At 42.9% G+C, this 20,492-nt stretch overlaps 1 protein-coding gene across 3 annotated transcripts in view; it reads left to right on the forward strand.

Annotated features, from left to right (window-relative positions):
• The window catches only part of DPP8 (dipeptidyl peptidase 8), an 82,941-nt gene that overhangs the window by 34,378 nt on the left and 28,071 nt on the right, over window positions 1-20,492 (forward strand). For all 3 annotated transcript variants that reach the window (XM_073618321.1, XM_073618320.1, XM_073618322.1), the window contains exons 5-12: window positions 3,932-4,100; window positions 4,271-4,381; window positions 9,505-9,633; window positions 9,737-9,798; window positions 14,530-14,630; window positions 16,858-17,035; window positions 18,665-18,824; window positions 19,751-19,830. In XM_073618321.1, the coding sequence (XP_073474422.1) occupies window positions 3,932-4,100; window positions 4,271-4,381; window positions 9,505-9,633; window positions 9,737-9,798; window positions 14,530-14,630; window positions 16,858-17,035; window positions 18,665-18,824; window positions 19,751-19,830 (990 nt within the window). The remainder of the gene's footprint in view (window positions 1-3,931; window positions 4,101-4,270; window positions 4,382-9,504; window positions 9,634-9,736; window positions 9,799-14,529; window positions 14,631-16,857; window positions 17,036-18,664; window positions 18,825-19,750; window positions 19,831-20,492) is intronic.

Genomic DNA, 20,492 nt, shown 5'->3' on the forward strand with positions numbered 1-20,492 from the left:
AGTAATGGCGGCAGTCTGCGATTTTTGTCAGGACTGTGACTTTGCAGCGGACAGATCGAACACTTTTGACGCTATTTTGGGACCATTGACAATTATACAGCGATCAGTGTTATAAATATGCACTGATTACTGTATAAATGTCACTGGCAGGGAAGGGATTAACACTAGGGGGCGATAAAGGGGTTAAATGTGTTTTCTACGGACTGATTCTAACTGTGGGGGGATGGGACTGACTGGGGGATGGGCGCGTTCCCCCCCTAGACCACCGGGAAGCTGAGGACGTCATATGACGCCTGACTGGGATGGCAGAGTCACCTTGTGGCTGTCATATTACAATATGCGGGATGGGAAGTGGTTAACCTCTTGTTGACCCGTAGATGACGGGCGGCACACCCGTATGTCGCAGTGTACTTGACCTGAGCTGTGTTTGGACACAGCATGAGTTTGGCAGCAGATTGCAGCCAATGGTTTTGGCTGAAATCTGTTGATCAGTTGTGTCCAATCACAGCACAGAGTTCTGTGTTTACAAACACACAGAACACTGTGTACAGAAAACAGCCTGAAAAGCAGGGAGTAAAAACAGTCAGATCAGTAAGTTCAAGCAGCACACATTACAGTTGTTAGGCACAAGGTTAACCCCTTGATTTTAACCCCTTCTGAGCCAGTGTCATCGCATTGCATTACATCCATTCCCAGGTATGCTGGGGACACAGAGAGGCGGACCTAGAAGTGACATCAAACTCAGGGCTTTCTGGGTCAGCAACAAGGAGGGGAGGAGAGCCGACGTATGTCGGCTCTGCTCCCTCCCCTCTCCCTGGTGGCTGCAGGCATCAGGAATGTCTGTAAAACACCCGCTGTCAGGTCTGTACAACGCATGGAACTGGCAGCAAAAAGTTTAATAGGATAATGTGAAAATGCCAAAGGTGAGTGGGAACTAGGCATGTTTTTGTGGGTCATTCGTTATGATTGAAAGTCGTAAATTCGAAAATCCGAAATCTGGAAATTCGTAAATTCGAAAATCCGGAAATTCGTAAATTCCAAAATCCGGAAATTCGAAATAACTAACTAATAATAACTAACCTATTAACCACTTGCCGACTGCTGCACGCCGATATATGTTGGCACAATGGCAGCGGTGGGCAAATGGGCGTACCTGTATATCCCCTTTAATTGGCGGGGTTAGCAGGCGGGAACGCACGCCCGCCGTGTACAGCGTGACCGTGCCCGCGGGACCCGCAGACTCGACGTCCGCAGGTCTCCCGGCGATCATGTCATGGAGCCGCAGAGCGGGGAAGTGCCTATGTAGACAAGGCATTTCCCCGTTCTTTCTTGTGACATGACAGACATCACTGCTCCCTGTCATCGGGAGCAGTGATCGCTGTCATGTGAGAAGTAGCCCATCCCCCCCACAGTTAGAATCACTCCCTAGGACACACTTAACCCCTTGATCGCCCCGTAGTGTTTAACCCCTTCCCTGCCAGTGTCATTTACACAGTAATCGATGCATTTTTATAGTACTGTATAAATGACAATGGTCCCAAAATAGTGTCAAGTATCTGTTGTGTCCGCCATAATGTCGCAGTCACGATAAAAATCGCAGGTCGCCGCCATAAAACTATCCCCTATTTTGTAGACGCAATAACTTTTGTGCAAACCAATCAATATACGCTTATTGCGATTTTTTTTTTTTTTCTTTTTTACCAAAAATATGTAGAAGAATACATATCGGCCTAAACTGAGGAAAAAATCGTTTTTTTTAATATATTTTGGGGGATATTTATTATAGCAAAAAGTAAAAAATATTGCATTTTTTTCAAAATTGTCGCTCTTTTTTTGTTTATAGAGCAAAGAATAAAAATCGCAGAGGCAATCAAATACCACCAAAAGAAAGCTCTATTTGTGGGAAAAAAAGGATGTAAATTTTGTATGGGTGCAACGTCGCACATGACCGCGTAATTGTCTGTTAAAGCGACGCAGTGCCAAATCGCAAAAAGTGCTCTGGTCAGGAAGGGGATAAAATCTTCTGGGGCTGAAGCGGTTAAATTATAGGTATTGGAATTTCCTTTTAAACTTGGCTGTTAGTGAACGTAACGAATACAAATTTATCCGAATTTATGAATTCTGAAATAACGAATGTCGCTTCTAAACAAATAGAACAATTTAATAATAACCCTTTCATGACTAAGCCTATTTTTGAAATTTGGTGTTTACAAGTTAAAATCCGTATTTTTTGCTAGAAAATTACTTAGAACCCCCAAACATTATATATATTTTTTTAGAAGAGAGTCTAAAGAATAAAATGGCGATTGTTGCAATATTTTTTATCACACGGTATTTGTGCAGCGGTGTTTTAAACGCAAATTTTTGGAAAAGTGACACTTTCATGAATTTTAAAAAATCCAAATAGTAAAGTTACCCCAATTTTTTTGTATAATGTGAAAGATGATGTTACGCCGAGTAAATAGATACCAAACATGTCACCCTTTATAATTGCACGCACTCGTGGAATGGCGACGAACTACGGTACCTATGAATTTCCATAGGCGACGCTTTAAAAATTTTTTACGGTTACCAGGTTTGAGCTACAGAGGAGGTCTAGGGCTAGAATTATTGCTCTCGCTCTGACGATCGCGGCGATACCTCACATGTGTGGTTTGAACACCGTTTACATATGCGGGCGCGACTTCCGTATGCGTTTTCTTCGCTGCGCGAGCTCGCGGGGACGGGGGCGCTTTAAAAAATTTTTTTTTATTATTTATTTATTTTATTTATTTTTGTACTTTTATAAATTGTGTTTAAAAATTTTTTTTTTTTTTTTTACTTTTATTGCTGTCACAAGCAATGTAAACATCCCTTGTGACAGTAATATGTGGTGACAGGTACTCTTTATGGAGGGATGGGGGGTCTAAAAGACCCCCCATCCCTCCTTTACACTTCAAAGTATTCAGATCGCCGAAAACGGCGATTCTGAATACTGTATACTTTTTTAAATTCGGCGCCATTGGCAGCCGAGTAAACAGGAAGTGACGTCATGACGTCGCTTCCGCGTTTACAATTAGAAGGCTGGAACGAAGCCGCTCACAGCTTCGTTCCAGCCCGCCCCCAGCCGCCGGAGATTCCCGAATGGACACCGGGCCTCCCGATCGCACGGGAGGCCCGGTAACAGCGGCGGGAGGCGGCGGGAGGGGGGGGATGTCCCCTCCCGCTCCTCCGGTATAACAGCCGAGCGGCTTTTAGCCGCATCGGTTGTTATATTCAGGTAGCCGATCGCCCGCTGAAAACAACGGTACCGGGATGATGCCTGCAGCTGCGGGCATCACCCCGGTATAACCCCGGAAAGCCGAGGACGCATATGTGCGTTCGGTCGGCGGGAAGGGGATAATAATAAAACGTTTTTATTATTATTGTTATTTATTATTATTAAATCGTTACGTTCTATTTGTTTTGATACGGCATTCGTAACTACGGATAAATTCGTAACTTCGGATGTATTCGTTACGTTCACTAACAGCAACATTTTAAAGGAAATTCCAATACCTAGAATTTTAATAGTTATTTGTTATTTCAGATTTTTTAATTTTCAGATTTCCGAATGTACTAATTTGTCGAAATTTGTTAAAAAACTAATTCGGAATTAAACAAATTGCACATGTCTAGTGGGGACCTATAGCAGCTTGTGATTGCTCTATATATAAGGTAAAACGTTTGTCCCTAATATATCCCTCCTGGATTGTAAGCTCTAACAAGCAGGACCCTCTGATTCCTCCTGTATTGAGTTGTATTGTAACTGTAATGTCTTCCCTCGTGTTATGCGTGTTCTATGCAAACTGTTGGCGCATTATATCCTAAATAATAATAAACATATGTTTTTACAGCAATACAATTTTGTTAGGAGTCACTGTGTTTTATCTTCCCTATTTTGTACCTACAGAAGCAGCCTCTTCAGCCTCATTTATTGGAAAGCAGTTGTCCCAATATCCGCATGGATCCCACCATCTGTCCTGCAGACCCCAATTGGATATCGTTTGTACACAGTAATGACTTGTGGGTCGCCAATATAGAGAGCGGAGAGGAGCGCAGGCTGACCTTCGTACATAAAGGCTAGTCTCTGAATTCATGGCAGAATGATGTCATAGTGATGTTGATAGTGTTCCATGGGTTTTCAGATAACTGGAGAATGTATAGGTCATATGATAGTGATCCTATGGATAGTTTATTCTGCCATTTTCCTGCTTATTCTACTGATACTGATTAATTTGGTTCTACACAGATATGGTTGGAGTGGAGGAAGATTCGCGGTCTGCAGGTGTAGCTTCGTTTGTGCTGCAGGAGGAATTTGATCGCTACACTGGATATTGGTGGTGTCCTCGCAATGAATCAAGTAAGAAACATTCTGCTGATTATTAAAGTGGTGTTCCGGCCAAAATTATACTTTTTAAATAAAAATACCCCTATAATACACAAGCTTAATGTATTCTAGTGAAGTTAGTCTGTAAACTAAGGTCTGTTTTGTTAGTTTATAGCAGTAGTTTGTTATTTTATAAACTTACAGCAGGCCGCGGCCATCTTAAGTGTGGGCATCTGAAGCCAGACTGTATTTCTTCCTGGATCTCATCCTTGCAGATCTCGCACATGCTCAGTGCAGCACAAGCAGTGTATTAGGTTTCAGGTCAGGTTTCCATAGCAACGGCAGTTTGAGGAAGTTGCCGCCCCTTCCCAGAAGGCATTGTAAACAGGAAATGATGCGATGGGCCACGGCCAGGGAGGAGGAAGTGAAAAATGAATACAGCAGATATACAGTAGGTGCTGAGAAAAAAAAATTAAAAATATCCAATTTGTTTACAGTGCAGAGTTTAGTGAGGGATGCTGAAGAGTTGTAAAAATGGGTGGAACTCCACTTTAAGATGAGTAAAAATAGTAAGCGTTTGCACACATCTTCTGTCAATGTACTGGGCAGCAAAGTTTCCCAGGTTGGCTAGAATGCAGTCATTCAAAAAACTTGGGAGCATTTAGCCCAGGCATGTCTAAAGTCTGGCCTGCGAGCCAATTGCAACCCCTGGTCTGGTTTCATACGGCCCCACTGGTAATTTGTAAATATATATCTTTTGTGGCCCCCATTCACACCAGTGCGGCTTTGAAATCGCACTGCTTTAGTGCAATTTCAAAGCCGCACATCAGTGCGATTTGCACTGCCAATTTTGTTGCGGCTTGCAACTTAATTTAACAGAATAATGTAGGTATTTGCGAGCACACCAAGGATCTTCTTCGTCCAAACGTTTTTTAATTAAAGAAACATCACATGCCTGACGAGTTAAAGTGGTTCTAAAGCCTTAAGTGGAGGTCCGCCCGCCGCTGAAAAAATTAAAAGCCAGCAGCTACATATACTACAGCTTCTGGCTTTTAATAATAGGACACTTACCTGTCCTGGAGTCCAGCGATGTCACCACCAGGAGGAGGAGAGAGCCGAGCTGCAGCCTGGACACCCGAAAGTGGGGACAGCATACCTGTCAAAGACCCCCTCCCCCCCCAAAAGGTGCCAACTGTGGCACCGCAGGGGGGGAGAAGACAAATGAGCGGAAGTAACACTTTTGGGTGGAACTCCGCTTTAATGCATTCTCTGCATTAACCACTTGCCGCCCGCCCACCGTCAAATGATGGCGTGGCGGTGCGGCTCTCGTTCTGGGTGGACGTTATATGGCGGCTTTCCAGAACAGCCACTCTCGTGCGCCTGCGGTGTCGTGCAGCACGGCGACCGCACCGTGTTGCTAGGACCCGGGGCAACCCCAATCTCTGTAAAGAGCCGCGGCTCTTTAACCATGTGATCAGCTGTGTCCAATCACAGCCGGTCACATGTAAACATGGAGATGGCGGAATCGGCGCTCCTCGCCTCACACTGACATAGTGTGATGTGAGGAGAGCCGATCAGCGGCATCTCCTCGCAGAGGACATCTAGGTATGTAATCAGGGCACTGCTCATCAGTGCTCTTATTACAATAAAGCCCCCACAGGGCCAGCAATGAGTGCCCACCTGTGCCAGCAATCAGTGGCCATTAGTGATGCCAGTCAGTGCTGGCTATCAGTGCTGCCCATCACTGCTGCTTATCAATGCCGCCTATCTGTGCCCACCAGTGCCGCCTATCTGTGCCCACCAGTGCTGCCTATCTGTGCCCACCAGTGCTGCCTATCTGTGCCCACCAGTGCCGCCTATCTGTGCCCACCAGTGCCACCTATCTGTGCCCACCAGTGCCACCTATCTGTGCCCACCAGTGCCACCTATCTGTGCCCACCAGTGCCACCTATCTGTGCCCATAAGTGCGGCACAGTTGTGCCACCTCATCAGTGCCAAACAGTGAAGAAGAAAAATTACTTATTTTTTACTTTACTGACAGAAACTAAGAAAAACTTTTTTTTTTTTTTTTTTCAAAATTTTCGGTCTTTTTTTTTTTTTTTTTAGGAAAAAATAAAAAACCCAGAAGTGATTAAATACCACCAAAAGAAAGCTCTATTTGTGTGAAGAAAATGATAAAAATGTTACATGGTTACAGTGTAGCATGACCGCACAATTGGTATTCAAAGTGTGACAGCACTGAAAGCTGAAAAATGGCCTGGGCAGGAAGTGGGTGTAAGTGCCCGGTATTGAGGTGGTAAAGTGATTGTAAAGTCTTGTTTAAAATAAAAAATAACAATGTTATACTTGCCACCTCTGCGCAGTTGGTTTTGCACAGAGCAGCCCAGATCCTCCTCTTCTCTGGTCCCTCTTTGCTGCTCCTGGCCCCTCTTGCCTATTGAGTGCCCCCAGAGTCAGCAGCTTCCTTTGGGGCCACTGGAGCTGAGTCACAGCTCTGTGTGTCGATTCAGACATGGAGCCCCGACCCGGCCCTGCCTCCTCTCTTTCCTGTTAGGCTGACTGACTTTGATTGACAGCCAATGGCGCCGCTGCTGTGTCTCAGCCAATCGGGAGGAGTTTCCCAGATGGCTTAGATATAGGTGGACATCGCTGGAGAGCGATGGGGCTCAGGTAAGTATTTAGGGGGGTGCTGGGGCATCTGCTACACACAAAAGGTTTTTTATCTTAATATATAGAATGCATTAAGATATAAAACCTTCTGCCTTTACAACCCCTTTAGACCCCATTCACACAGGGACTCTATGCAGAAGTCGTTTTGCAAGTCGCCCGGGCAGTCGTTTGCAGGTCGCCTCGCTGAGGCGACCTGCAAGTCGTGTTGCCCCTGTGTGAATGGGGTCTTAAGGTGAAAAACCTTCTGTGCTGCAACTGCCCCCCAGGCCTTCTTTTTTTTTTCTTACTTGAGCCCGATCAGCATCGCATACTGGGACATTATGAAAGACTTACCTTGAAACTAAGCCCTCCGCTGTCGCTGCTGCAGAGGCTTCCACTTTCACCTGGTCTTCCTTCCAGGTTTGCAGGCTGCAGCCATTTAAATGGCTCAGCCGCGATGGCGTCACTCCCACACATGCACAGGGGAGCCACGGCACAGAGCTTTGAAGGAATTGAACAGGTATGCCGCGTTACTTCAGAGTGCATGCGCCGGTGATGTCACCTGCTGCTGCTCACTAGAATATCCTAAACGGTGCACGTTTAGGACATATTCGTTTAACCTACAGGTAAGCTTACATGTAGGTAAAAATTAAAAAAAATTGAGTTTACTATCACTTTAAGTCCAATTAGGTGCATGTCACCTCCAGGACTTTTCTCTATTACTTATACAGTACCTTGAAAAAGTATTCATACCCCTTTAAAATTTTCCACCTTTTGTCATGTTACAACCAAAAATATAAATGTATTTTATTGGGATTTTATGTGATAGACCAACACAAAGTGGCACATAATTGTGAAGTGGAAGGAAAATGATAAATGATTTTCAATTTATTTTACAAATAAATATGTGAAAAGTGTGGGGGGCATTTGTATTCTGCCCCCGGAGTCAATACTTTGTATAACCGCCTTTCGCTGCAATTACAGCTGCAATACTTTTTTGGGGATGTCTCCACCAGCTTTGCATATCTAGAGAGTGACATTTTTGCCTATTCTTCTTTGTAAAATATCTCAAGCTCTGTCAGATTGTCAGTTTAGGTGGACGGCCATGTCTTGGTAGGTTTGCAGTTGTGCCATATTCTTTCCATTTTCGGATGATGGATTGAACAGAGCTCCGTGAGATGTTCAAAGCTTGGGATATTTTTTATAACTTAACCCTGCTTTAAACTTTTCCACAACTTTATCCCTGACCTGTCTGGTGTGTTCCTTGGCCTTCACGATGCTGTTTGTTCACTAAGGTTCTCTAACAAACCTCTGAGGGCTTCAAAGAACAGCTGTATTTATACTGAGATAAATTTACATACAGGTGGACTCTATTTACTAATCAGGTGACTTCTGAAGGCAATCGGTTCCACTAGACTTTAATTAGGGGTATCAGTGTAAAGGGGACTGAATACAAATGCGCGCCACACTTTTCACATATTTATTTGTAAAAAAAAGTTGAAAACCATTTATCATTTGTGGAAAATTTCAAGGTGTATGAATACTTTTTCCTGGCACTGTATGTGACAGGTTTATTGCACTCCTGGAGGACACACTTTGGCTGTTAGAGAAGCACACACAGCAGCTACGCCTGCCCATTCACAGAAGCCTTTGTATTTTGTTAATGAGTTCACATAAAACAAAGGCTTCTGTGAATGGGCAGAAGAGGGGAGGGCATAGCAGCTCCAGTGACACATTGGAGCTTGGGAAGTTATCGTCCTGGAGCAAAATAAACCTGCCAGATGTCAATAATAGAGATAAGTTTACCAAGCGGCAGGCACCTCATTAGACTTAGTGTTACTAAGGTAAATTTTTTTATTAAAATAACAAAAATGTTATACTCACCTGCGGTGTGCAGTGGTATTGCACAGAGTGGCCCCGATCGTCCTCTTTTCCTGTCCCCTGCCAACGATCTTGGCTGCGTTTCCTCTTTTTCATGGGTCCCCATAGTAAGCTGTTTGCTATGGAGGCACACAGTGTGACTGGTCGCTGCCAAGCTGTGTGTCTATGGAGCCGCGCTCCATAGACACACACAGAGGGACTTAGCCCCGCCCCACCTCCACTTCCTCTTCACTGCATTTGATTGACAGCAGCATGAGCCAATGGCTGTGTGAAGAGGAAGAAAGGGGAGAAGAAATGCAGCCGTGCACAGCGCTGGATCTCTTCTCTCCTCTCTTCCCCTTCACACAGGGAAAGGGGAGGATAGGGAGCAATAAAAAGTTTTTTGTTTTTTTTAGCTTAATGCAAGGTATAGGTAAAAAAAATAATAAGTTTTTGGCTTTAGTAACATTTTAATCATAGTATGCCTGCAGTTTTTGCAAAGTAAAAATCTTTAATACCACTCCAAATCCAAATGATGTATATAATGTGATTTTCATTGTTATGATAGCTAGGTTCGCACTGTACACCTTCGCCATTGTGTGATTTTTTTTTTTTCTTCCCCCTCTCTTTCATATTTTATATCTCAGCACCATCAGGTGGTCAGATTCTGCGTATCCTGTATGAAGAGAATGATGAATCTGAGGTGGAGATAATTCATGTGACCTCCCCAATGCTGGAGACTCGCAGGACAGATTCATTTAGGTACCCCAAAGCTGGTGAGCATCAACTTGTGCCTCGGTAGGGAAATTGTCACTGTAGATAGAATATTATTTGCAGAAAAAAAATATTACATCTTTGTACTTTGACTCAATTTTTCAGGGACTTCAAATCCAAAAGTGACATTTAAGTTGTCAGAGATCACAGTGGATTCAGAGGGCAGGGTGAGTGCGTTATTTACTTTTTCTTATTAGAGTTTTTTTTTAACTCCTGCTTCCTTACATCATTGAAAATATTCTGTATGATGGAAAGGATTCCGGGGCTGTGAGTGTTTAGAGATGACCGCCAACTGGAATGGCAGGGGAAGGCCCAAGAGTGTAGTTGCGAGTATATATAGAAAGAGGGAATGGTACCGCGACAAGCGTTCTACAGTTACATGCAAATACGCCACTATGCCATGTCCATAGCGCCTGACCTACAGTTCTCCCCCCCATCACCCTTTGAAACTCTAATCCTGGCGGGCACGGCCCAGAAAGGGTTAATCTCTGATATCTACAAAATATTAAATGCTTATCCATTAGAAATCAAAGGTAAACATAACTATATGATTAAATGGGAAAAAGCTCTCGGTGAGGAACTTCCCATGGAGCAATGGCAGGTGGTATGGACACAGGCAGCAAAAAGTTCCCTCTGCACTCTATACAAAGAAAATACCTATAAAATTCTCCTCTACTGGTACATGACTCCGGATACCCTTCATGCCATATACCCGTCTAGTTCAGATCGCTGCTGGCGATGTCAAAAAGACAGAGGGACCCTCCTCCACATATATTGGGACTGCCCACTGATAACTCCATTTTGGGATAAGGTTCGACAACTTCTGGTTCGCTTATTGGAGACACAGATCCCTATGACCCCCAAATTCTTCCTGTTAGGAATCTCACAATTAAAGATCTCCAAGGTTCAAAAAAAACTCATACGACACATCCTCACAGCAGCACGTTGTCTTATTGCTCTACACTGGAAAAAAACCCTCCCCCCCACACTTGAAGCCTTATACACTAGAATCAAAGATGTGGAGTTGATGGAGAAGATGACAGCCCGGATACAGGACAGGTTGGAGGTACATAATAAAGTATGGGAGCTGTGGCATCTTCGAGAGGACCCACCATAAACAAGTAAACGAATTATACAATCACCCCTCTTCCCTTCTCCTTTCATTTTCTTCTTTTCCCCCCTCTTTCACTATCCTTCTACTCTACTATGAGTGTTTCAGTTTCTTGCTTAGATATAAGCAAACTACAAGATGAAAATAAAATAGGAGCTAAAAGAAAGGAGGGAGGAGAGAGAGAGCCTACTATATTTGTACTCTTTGTTTCTCCTTCTTTTATTGTATGACAGACACATGTCGCCTATTACCTCTATTATGTTCTGTACCTCTGTACCGCAAAATATTATAATAAAAAGTTATTTGAAAAAAAAAAAAAGAAAGAGGGAATGGGATTTTTAAGGTGCAAATTAATTTGAAAATTAGTAACAACTATGTTATAAGTAAAAATTTTATTCTAGAAAATAAAAAAATAAAATTTTGTGGATACAGCTTAAAAGGATAGAATTCCCAACATGTTTAACCCATATATCAGGCTTCTTCAGGGGATGAGGTACATTTAGCTGGATGGCATCCCCTGAAGAAGCCCGATATATGGGTGAAACAGGTTGGGAATTCTATCCTTTTATGCTGTGTCCACAAAATCTTTTTGATCTGTACTTGCCAAATGTTGTGTTATTAATAATTTTTTTTTTTCTAAAATAAAATTTCTTATAACATAGTTGTTACTATTCTTCAAATTAATTTGCACCTTAAAAATCCCATTCCCTCTTTCTATATATAACCTACTAAGGGATGTGGTGCCATTACTAAGTTGATTTGTCTGTGATCAAAAACTCCTTTCTGTAGTTTCGAGTAGTGCAACTGATCACGACCCTTATTGCAGCAAAGAGAATAGAGAGAAAAGAGAATATAATACTCCCCGTTGAGCAAAAGTAGGGAGCTGGTCTGTTTTTATAATTACTTAAAGGATTTTTCATCGTTCTAGGCTAAGCCCTGCTCTGATTGGTTAAGGTGCAAGTAGGTGTGTGGGGCTTAGGTCACAGATTAGGGAAATTAATTCTTTAGAACCAGGGTGAAATTAAAGAGGAACTGCAGTCTGCTCACATAATTTGTAATAAAAAATATCTTTGCCATCCTGAAGCTTCCCTCCAACCATTTTGCATATTATTTTATATACTGTATACTGTGGTTCTGTACTTGCCAAATATACTGCAGAAATCTCTCTCCACTAAGTCTGGCTGCAACCATTTTAACTGTGGGCATCTGAAGCTGCTGCCTGTTCACTTCCAGGATTTACACCTGATGCACACCTCCAGCCCTGCAGCTCTCATTGGCCCTCTTATAACTCACCCCCCCTCCCTTCCTGGCAAACTCTCACCAGAGTGAGAGAGAGCTGTGCATGATGTTATAAGCCTAGGCTTTTTTCCCAGACAAGAAACAAGAAGTGGGCTGTATAGGGTATTTACTGGCAGAAGAAAATGTTTCACTATCCAAAGTTAATACAACAACAAGGGCAGAAGATTTAATAGATGGAAAGTTGAAAAAATGACTGAAGGTCCACTTTAAATCAGAGAGGTGCCCAGTTTTCTGATTAATAAACCTAAGAGCATAAACTCTACAGCAGGGGTTCCTAACCCCTGGTCTGCAGCCTGTTGATGACGGGCCGCACAGCAGGAGGTGAGTGCCGACCGTGGTCCGCACAGGGCTATCACAGACCGCGGTTGTTTCTCACCTCCTGCTGTGCTGAGGACAGACACCGCAAATAATCCGCGCCCACTCCCCCCCCCCAGTCCCTGGAAAAATTAGCTTCCGTGAAAAACAGGCCCATTGGGGACCACTGCCCTATATAGTATCTGCTCTCGAGCAGGAATTTTATTTTTAAACTTTTAGGCCTCATGCACCCTGGTTGTTTTTAGATGTTTTTACAGCAGCTGTTTTTTGGCTACAGATGTTTTTTTCTACAGTCAATAAACTCTCCAGCATGTTATCCTATGTGTCCATGCACACATAGGCTGTTATCAGCAGTTTTTGGCTGGGGCATTTTTTTGGCTTAAAAACCCCCCCCCAAAACTAGAGGGTTCTGAGAGGTGTTTTTCAGCTGTTTTCACGTCAAAAAAGACTGATAAGCCCTCAAAAACGTGGCTCACCAACGTGTTTTAACGTTTTTCAACCATTTAAAAAAATGCTATTACAGAAACGTTAAACGTTGAAAAACTCACTGCAAAGCTACTGACCTTTTTATAATGCCCAGTGTACATGAGGCCTTAAAGGGGTTGTAAAGGCTCGTGTCTTTTCACCTTAAAGCATCCTATGCATTAAGGTGAAGAAACTTCTGACACTGACTGCCACCCCCCCCCCGTTTTATTCACCTGAGCCCGTTCATTCACATGGCGGAGACGCGCTCTACCTCTCTGCCTGTTGTCTCGGCTCTTGATTGGATAGATTGATAGCAGCGCAGCCATTGGCTCCCGCTGCTGTCAATCAGATCCAATGATGCGGGGGCCAAGTCCGGCATTCTGTGTCTATGGACGCAAAAGCTGGAATCGGGAGCACGCCTGCACGGGGCCCCCCCAAGTAGAGCGCTTCTCTTAGGTGGTTTCCCGATGTGGGGAGGAACTGATAGCACCGCCGGGGGACCCCAGAAGAGGTGGATCGGGGCATCTATGAGCAAAACGAACTGCACATTGGAGGTAAGTATGACATGTTTGTTATTAAAAAAAAAAAAAAAAAAGGGTTTACAACCCCTTTAAGTTAAAGTAGTGTTTTTGGTTAAAAAATTCCAACATAGACAAAGCTCAGAAAATTACAATTTTAAATTGCCACTGTCTACTTTAAGACCTTATTTACAAGGGTGACAGTGAAAACGTGTTGATTTGCCTTTCACTGACCTCTGAGTAGCAAGTTAACACGTGTTAGTATTATTTGACACAAAGGGGTTGATCTGCTAAAAATGGAGAGCTCAAAATCTGGTGCAGCTGTACATGGTAGCCAATCAGCTTCTAAGTTCAGCTTGTGCAGTTAAGCGTTGACATAAAAAAACCTGGAAGCTGATTGGTTTCTATGCAGAGCTGCACCAGATTTTGCACCCTCCAGTTTTAGTAAATCTACCTCAATGCATTGCGTTTGACAGTCAGAACTACAGCCAAAAGCAACTCATTTAGGTAAAGTGTTTTTAAAGGCTCAAGGTTTTTTTTTTACCTTCGTGCATTCTATGCTTGAAGGTAAAAAAACCTTCTCTGTGCAGCAGGCCCCCCTGTGAATAGACACGCAGAGCAGCGGCTTGGAAACTAGCCTGATTTGGTGCCCCCAGAGCTAGCTACTTGCTCTGGGGGCACTCAGCAGGAGGGAGGGGCCAGGAGCACCTGTGAGGAACCCAGGAGGAGGAGGATCAGGGCTGCTCTGTGCAAAACCATTACACAGAGCAGGTAAGTATAACATGTTTACTATTGAAAAAAAATTGCCTTTAATATCACTTTAAGGACGTTCGAGTCTTCTTTTAGTGCAGTGGCTCTCAACTCCTGTCCTCGGGACCCACTAACAGGCCAGGTTTGCAAGATAACTGAAATACATCACAGATGATATCATTTGCTGCTCAATAATTGTAGTATTGTAGTCTGCATCTCCCCCAAGGTAATACTTAAAATCTGGCCTGTTATTGGGCCCTGAGGACAGGAGTTGAGAACCACCGTTTTAGTGGGTACCGCAGTGTCTTGGTTGTCACCCTGTGTAAGGATTAATCTAATGTAAGGATCATTTTTATCTGGCTACATATACCATACAGGTTTTTATCAGATCTCAGGGGTACTGTGCTGCAAAAAAAAACAACTGATCTTTATTTCTGTAGGTGCTGGATGTGGTAGACAAGGAACTCCGGCAGCCGTTTGAAGTGCTTTTTTCAGGGTGCGAATACATTGCTAGAGCTGGATGGACTCCTGATGGAAAGTAGTGAGTGGTCTTTTTTTTTTTGTCTTTCATAAATAAAAATAATACTAAACCCTGTAAGATGCAGTTCCCACAAAAATAATTGTTTTAATTTCTCCAGCTGAAATGGAAACATTAAGTTTTAATTTATTAATTTTAATTAAGTGCATTTCCAGCCAAACAGTTAAACTGTTTCGCTGTTAACCACTTACGGACCACCCGCCGCAGTTTTACTTCGGTAACTTTGAAGAGGAATATCGTTGTTATGGCAGCAGCTAGGTACCATAACCCTGGTATCCTCTTCTTCAGCAGGCGGTTCGCTTTCAGATAAAAGTGATCTCTGCTGCAGGTTCGCCGTGAGATCACTTTAATCAGCGATGGGAGAGGCCCCCCTCCACCGCTTACCGGAGCCGTCGGTAGCAGCGGAGGCGATCGGATCCTTCTCCTGGCTTGACATGGAGACGAGTGAGGGGAAGATGGCCCCCACCCGTCTCCATATTATTGCAGGGCAGAAGCGACGTCAAAACGTCACTTACGCCCATAGATCTTAAAGGGACATTTTTTTTTTTTTCTCAAATGACAGTTTTTTTTTTTTTTATTGCTTTTTAGTGTAAATATGAGATGTGAGGTCTTTTTGACCCCAGATCTCATACTTAAGAGGTCCTGTCATGGATGTTTACATTCCTTGTAATAGGAATAAAAGTGACACCATTTTTTTTTTTTTAAAGAACAGTGCAGAAGCGAACGCATACATGAGTAGCGCTCACGTATGAAAATGGTGTTCAAACCAGACATATGAGGTATCGCTGCGATCGGTAGAGCGAGAGCAATAATTCTAGCCCTAGACCTTCTCTGTAACTCAGAACATGCAACCTGTAGAATTTTTTTTTAAATGTTGCCTATGGAGATTTTTAAGGGTAAAAGATTGTCGCCGTTCCACGAGCGGGCGCAATTTTGAAGTGTGACATGTTGGGTATCAATTTACTTGGCATAACATTATCTTTCACAATATAAAAAAAAATTGGGTTAACTTTACTGTTGTCTAATTTTTTAAGTCAAAAAATGTAGGTTTTACAAAAAAAGTGCGCTTGTAAAACTGCTGCGCAAATACGGTGTCAGAAAGTATTGGAACGATCTCCATTTTATTCTCTAGGGTCTTAGGAAAAAAAAAAAAATATATATATATATATATATATATATATATATATATATATATATATATATATATATATATATATATATATATATATATATATATATAATGTTTAGGGGTTCTAAGTAATTTTCTAGCAAAAAAAACTGTTTTTAACTTGTAAACAACAAATCTGAGGCTCGGTCCTTAAGTGTTTAAGACACTTTGTATTTATACATCCCAAATATCATAGGACAGGTTACATTCCATTGCTAGGAAACAGATTGCTTTAAAATGTTTTTCTCTTACGTTCGTTGACGGACACAGCGTCTTCTATTCTTGACTATAGGGTTATATCGCCGCCTGCAGGAGTAGGACACTAGGCAGAAAAAGAAACTTGGCACCCCCTATGGGCAGTCCTGACTGATATAAACCCCCTCTCTGCATAAGCAATCCAGTTCTGTCTGCCTAGTGTAGGAGTAGTGACCTAGCTACCTACTGGGATCTCTGGTTCCATAGCTTTTTTCTTTTAGTTCCATCCTGGACTGGGTCAGGCCAGCAAGCTAAACGTCTTGCGGGAACACATATGACTGAGCGCCTATAGTCTGTGTCACAGTTGTTAGGAAATCTGTCATGATGGAAATGCTAGTTCCTTGACTGTCATATTGCCTACTGGTTTTAGTACATTGCTATACAGTATGTGTTCCAGAATGGTAACTCAATCAGAAAAGCCTTTAGCTATAAACTTATTGTGGGTAATTGACTTAAAGTATTTAAAACAAAGGTATAGCATGACAGCCAAGTAACTAGCATTTTCACAGGAAGAGAAATGTAATTGCAGCCTCCATGCCGGTGGCTTGCAATGGATGTAGTGCAGGGTTTGTAGAGACTACGGGGTTCTTTTACTAAAGGAAAATCGACTGTGCCCTCTGCAAGTGCAGCTGCTCCAGAGCTTAGTAAATGAGCAGAATCTCTGCTGACTCCCAGCATCCAATTATGTGCAAGCTTAAATGCAAAAAACAAAGTCTATTTGCCATTAGCAAATCAACCCCTGTATTTGTGGAAGTGCAGTGCACAGGCCATACTCTATGTTCTAACTTTTCTTGTCTATATTTGCAGTGCCTGGGCTATCCTGCTAGATCGTCCACAGACACGTCTGCAGATTGTCCTCATCCCACCTTCCTTGTTTGTGGCACCCTTTAAAGACCTATCGGAGCACCATCGACTGTCAGAATCCACATCAGACTCCATAGCACCACTTGTGATATACGAGGAGACAACAGATATATGGATAAATGTATGCTATTAGAATCCCTTAGGGGGTCATGGGATCAGATATCAGTTTGTTTGGGTTTTGATTGAAAAATAGCTGCTCAGCTACTTCACTTCACTTCACTTACTGATGTGTGCTACAGCATAGAAAGGCATTAAAGTGTTACTAAACCCAGTAATATGAAGATAGTTCTTCATCATCCCCCCCCCCCCAGTGCCCACAGCTTATAAATCTTTTTACATTAAAATATTTCCATTATATACCCTTTTGGCTGATCTGTATACCACGGTCAGTGATAAACTGCAGGGTCTCTGCTAAAAAAAAAAAAATGATATATATATTTAAGGATTGTAGGTAATTTTCTAGTAATTTTAACTTGTCAGCAACAAATGTCAGAAAAAGGCTTAGGCATGAAGGGGTTAAAGTAGAAGTCCAGACTAAACCTAACTTGTCTTAAAGGCGTTGTAAAGGCAAAAGATTTTTTATCCTAATGCATTAATGTAATAGGCCCCCCAGCACCCCCCAACACTTACCCTGAGCCCCTTCTCTATCCAGCGATGTCCGCAATTCCCTCACCCGTCCGGGACTCTCCTCCTGATTTGCTGGGGCACAGCCACGGTGCTATTGGCTCCCGTGGCTGTCAATCAAAGTCAGTTAGCCAATCAGGGGAGAGAGGGGTGGGGTCGAACGGCAGCTGCGTGTCTGATTGGACACACAGGGCTGCAGCTCAGCTCGGGTGCCCCCATAGCAAGCTGCTGGTCTATGGGGGCACTCGTCAGGAGGGAGTGGCCGGGAGCAGCAAAGAGGGTCCCAAGAAGTGGAGGATCCAGGCTGCTCTGTGCAAAACCAACTGAACAGGGCAGGTAAGTATAACATGTTTTTTTGTTTTTTTTTTAAAGCGAGACTTTACAATCACTTTAAATATGCTTCCTCCCCCTTCCTAACACCTATGCTGACTAGACAAAAAAGGAACAATCTCCTGCGCTCAAAAGAAGTGCACTGGCAAAAATCAGTCAGATATCTTTGGCTAGCGCAATATTTGCATCGGCTTTGCTCCCTCCTACAGACCGGGGAAACCCAGAAGAAATACTGCAAAGACAAGGGACACAGGGTGCACCAACCTAGCACATTACCTTTGTGATGGCTTTATTAGTGTAAAAGAAGAGATGTATACTAACAAACAACATCAGCAATAAGGTACATCAAAGTCCACAATGTACTTGAAACGGCCTGGTCATCTAGACAAGTCCCAAGCACAAGAAGACGGTCCAAACGGCTGGCGCGTTTCCAGGGGAGATCCCCTCTTCTTCAGAGCTTCGGGGATCTCCCCTGGAAACACGTCAGCCGCTTGGACGGTCTTCTCGCGCCTGGGACTTGTCTAGATGACCAGGCCGTTTCAAGGACTTTGATGTACCTTATTGCTGATGTTGTTTGTCAGTATACATCTCTTCTTTTAACACTAATAAAGCCATCACAAAGGTATTGTGCTAGGTTGGTGTGCCCTCTCTGTTCCTTGTCTGAATCTAGTAATGTAAATCTGCTTTATGCACACTGAACCATTCCTTGCAGTTGTGATTAGGTTGAATATTCCCATTTTCAAAGTGGTGATCTCTAAACTATTTTTTTTTTCTCATTCTTTATTCTCTACTGCAGATTCATGACATCTTGCACTTTTTTCCGCAAACCCGGGAGGATGAGATCCAGTTCCTCTTTGCCTCCGAGTGCAAGACAGAATTTCGGCACCTTTATCGGATCACCAGCCTGTTGAGAGGAGCTGGTACTGGTAGGGCCGGAGCTGATCTGTTAGGGCTCAGTAAGTTAACATGTACTATTTGTGTCTCTTAAAGTTCACTACACATATCCATATATTATTATAGATCTCTAATACATAGCTTATCTGATAAAGGATAAGTCACATGTCTGACTCCTTCAGCTGAAGCTGCATGCTTTTTAGACCACTGTGGTAACCAGAAACTGTATAGCATGTGAAAAAGAAGCATAAAGTTCCTCCTGCTTGCTGAATAAAAGACTATAGAATTCAAGGACGAATATCTTTTCAATTATACAATTAGCCCTGAAAATGATGAATAAAAAAGCATGCATTAAACCACTAAACATTCTCTTCATGATGTTCCCTCGCAATATTCAGATTTTCCTTTTACTGTATCGGTGGAGGATATGATTGGAGGTTTGTTAGCAGTATGGAAGGAGGCAGATCTCCCAACTGATGTGTTCAATATTAAGGCCCATTGTTTCTAGTTGTTTCTGGTTGATGTTTGGTCGCTAAAAATTATTTTCTGTAAGTTCAGTATATATGAATCGAAGAAAAGACTGGACGGCCGCACTCTGTTGACACCTTTATTGAAGACGGTTTAAAAATTCTTCTGGTACAAAGACATCAGAGGCACAGGATCAATGAAAAGTTGACATGTTTCCCACCACTATGGGGTGTGACTAAACATAGCTATGACTAAGCACCCCACAGACTTGTCAGCTTTTCATTGATCCTGTGCCTCTGATGTCTTTGTACCAGAAGAATTTTTAAACCGTCTTCAATAAAGGTGTCAACAGAGTGCGGCCGTCCAGTCTTTTCTTCAATCCATTCCTACATGCAGAGCCAGCACCTGTTTTCATTAGCAGGTGGGATGCATTATGAGACGTCTGCCTAGAGCGGTGTTCTTTTGTTGTAAATTCAGTATATAGTCTTAGTAATAACTTACCACTCTCTGATACTTACAGGTGACTTTAGGTGCCCCATAAAGGAGGAAGTGGCGGTGACCAGCGGAGAATGGGAGGTTCTTGGCAGACATGGGTCCACTGTAAGTTTCTTATAATTATACAGAGAAAGCAACTTTAAAGAGGAACTACAGCCTGCTCACATAATTTGTGATAAAAACATCTTTGCCATTCTGAATCTTCCCTCCAACCACTTTGCATATTATTTTATATATACTGTGATTCTGTACTTGCCAAATATGCTGCAGAAATCTCCCTCCACTGAGTCTGGCTGCAACCATTTTAACTGTGGGCAGCTGAAGTTGCTGCCTGTTCACTTCCTGGATTTACACAGAGGCACACCTCCAGCTCTGCAGCTCTCATTGGCCCTCTTATGACTCATCCCCCCCTCCCTTCCTGGCAAACTCTTACTAGAGTGAGCGAGAGAGAACTTTGCATGATGTCATAAGCCTAGGCTTTTTACCAGACAAGAAACAGGAAGTGGGCTGTATAAGGTATTTACTGGCAGAAAAAAATGTTTTACGATCCAAAGTTAAAACAACAACAAGAGCAGAAGATTTAATAGATGGAAAGATGAAAAAATGACTGAAGTTCCACTTTAAGGGCCCTTTCACACTGGTGCGCGTCTGCCACGCACCTTTCAAGCGCAAACGTGCATGAAAAATTGTCCCCTTTAAATCATATGTAACTGTTCGCACGGTGCACTTCATTTTGAAACGTCCTACATGCTTGCATCTTTGGTGCG

Source organism: Aquarana catesbeiana, linkage group LG03 (assembly GCF_042186555.1).
Source record: "Aquarana catesbeiana isolate 2022-GZ linkage group LG03, ASM4218655v1, whole genome shotgun sequence".
Classification (NCBI taxonomy): domain Eukaryota; kingdom Metazoa; phylum Chordata; class Amphibia; order Anura; family Ranidae; genus Aquarana; species Aquarana catesbeiana.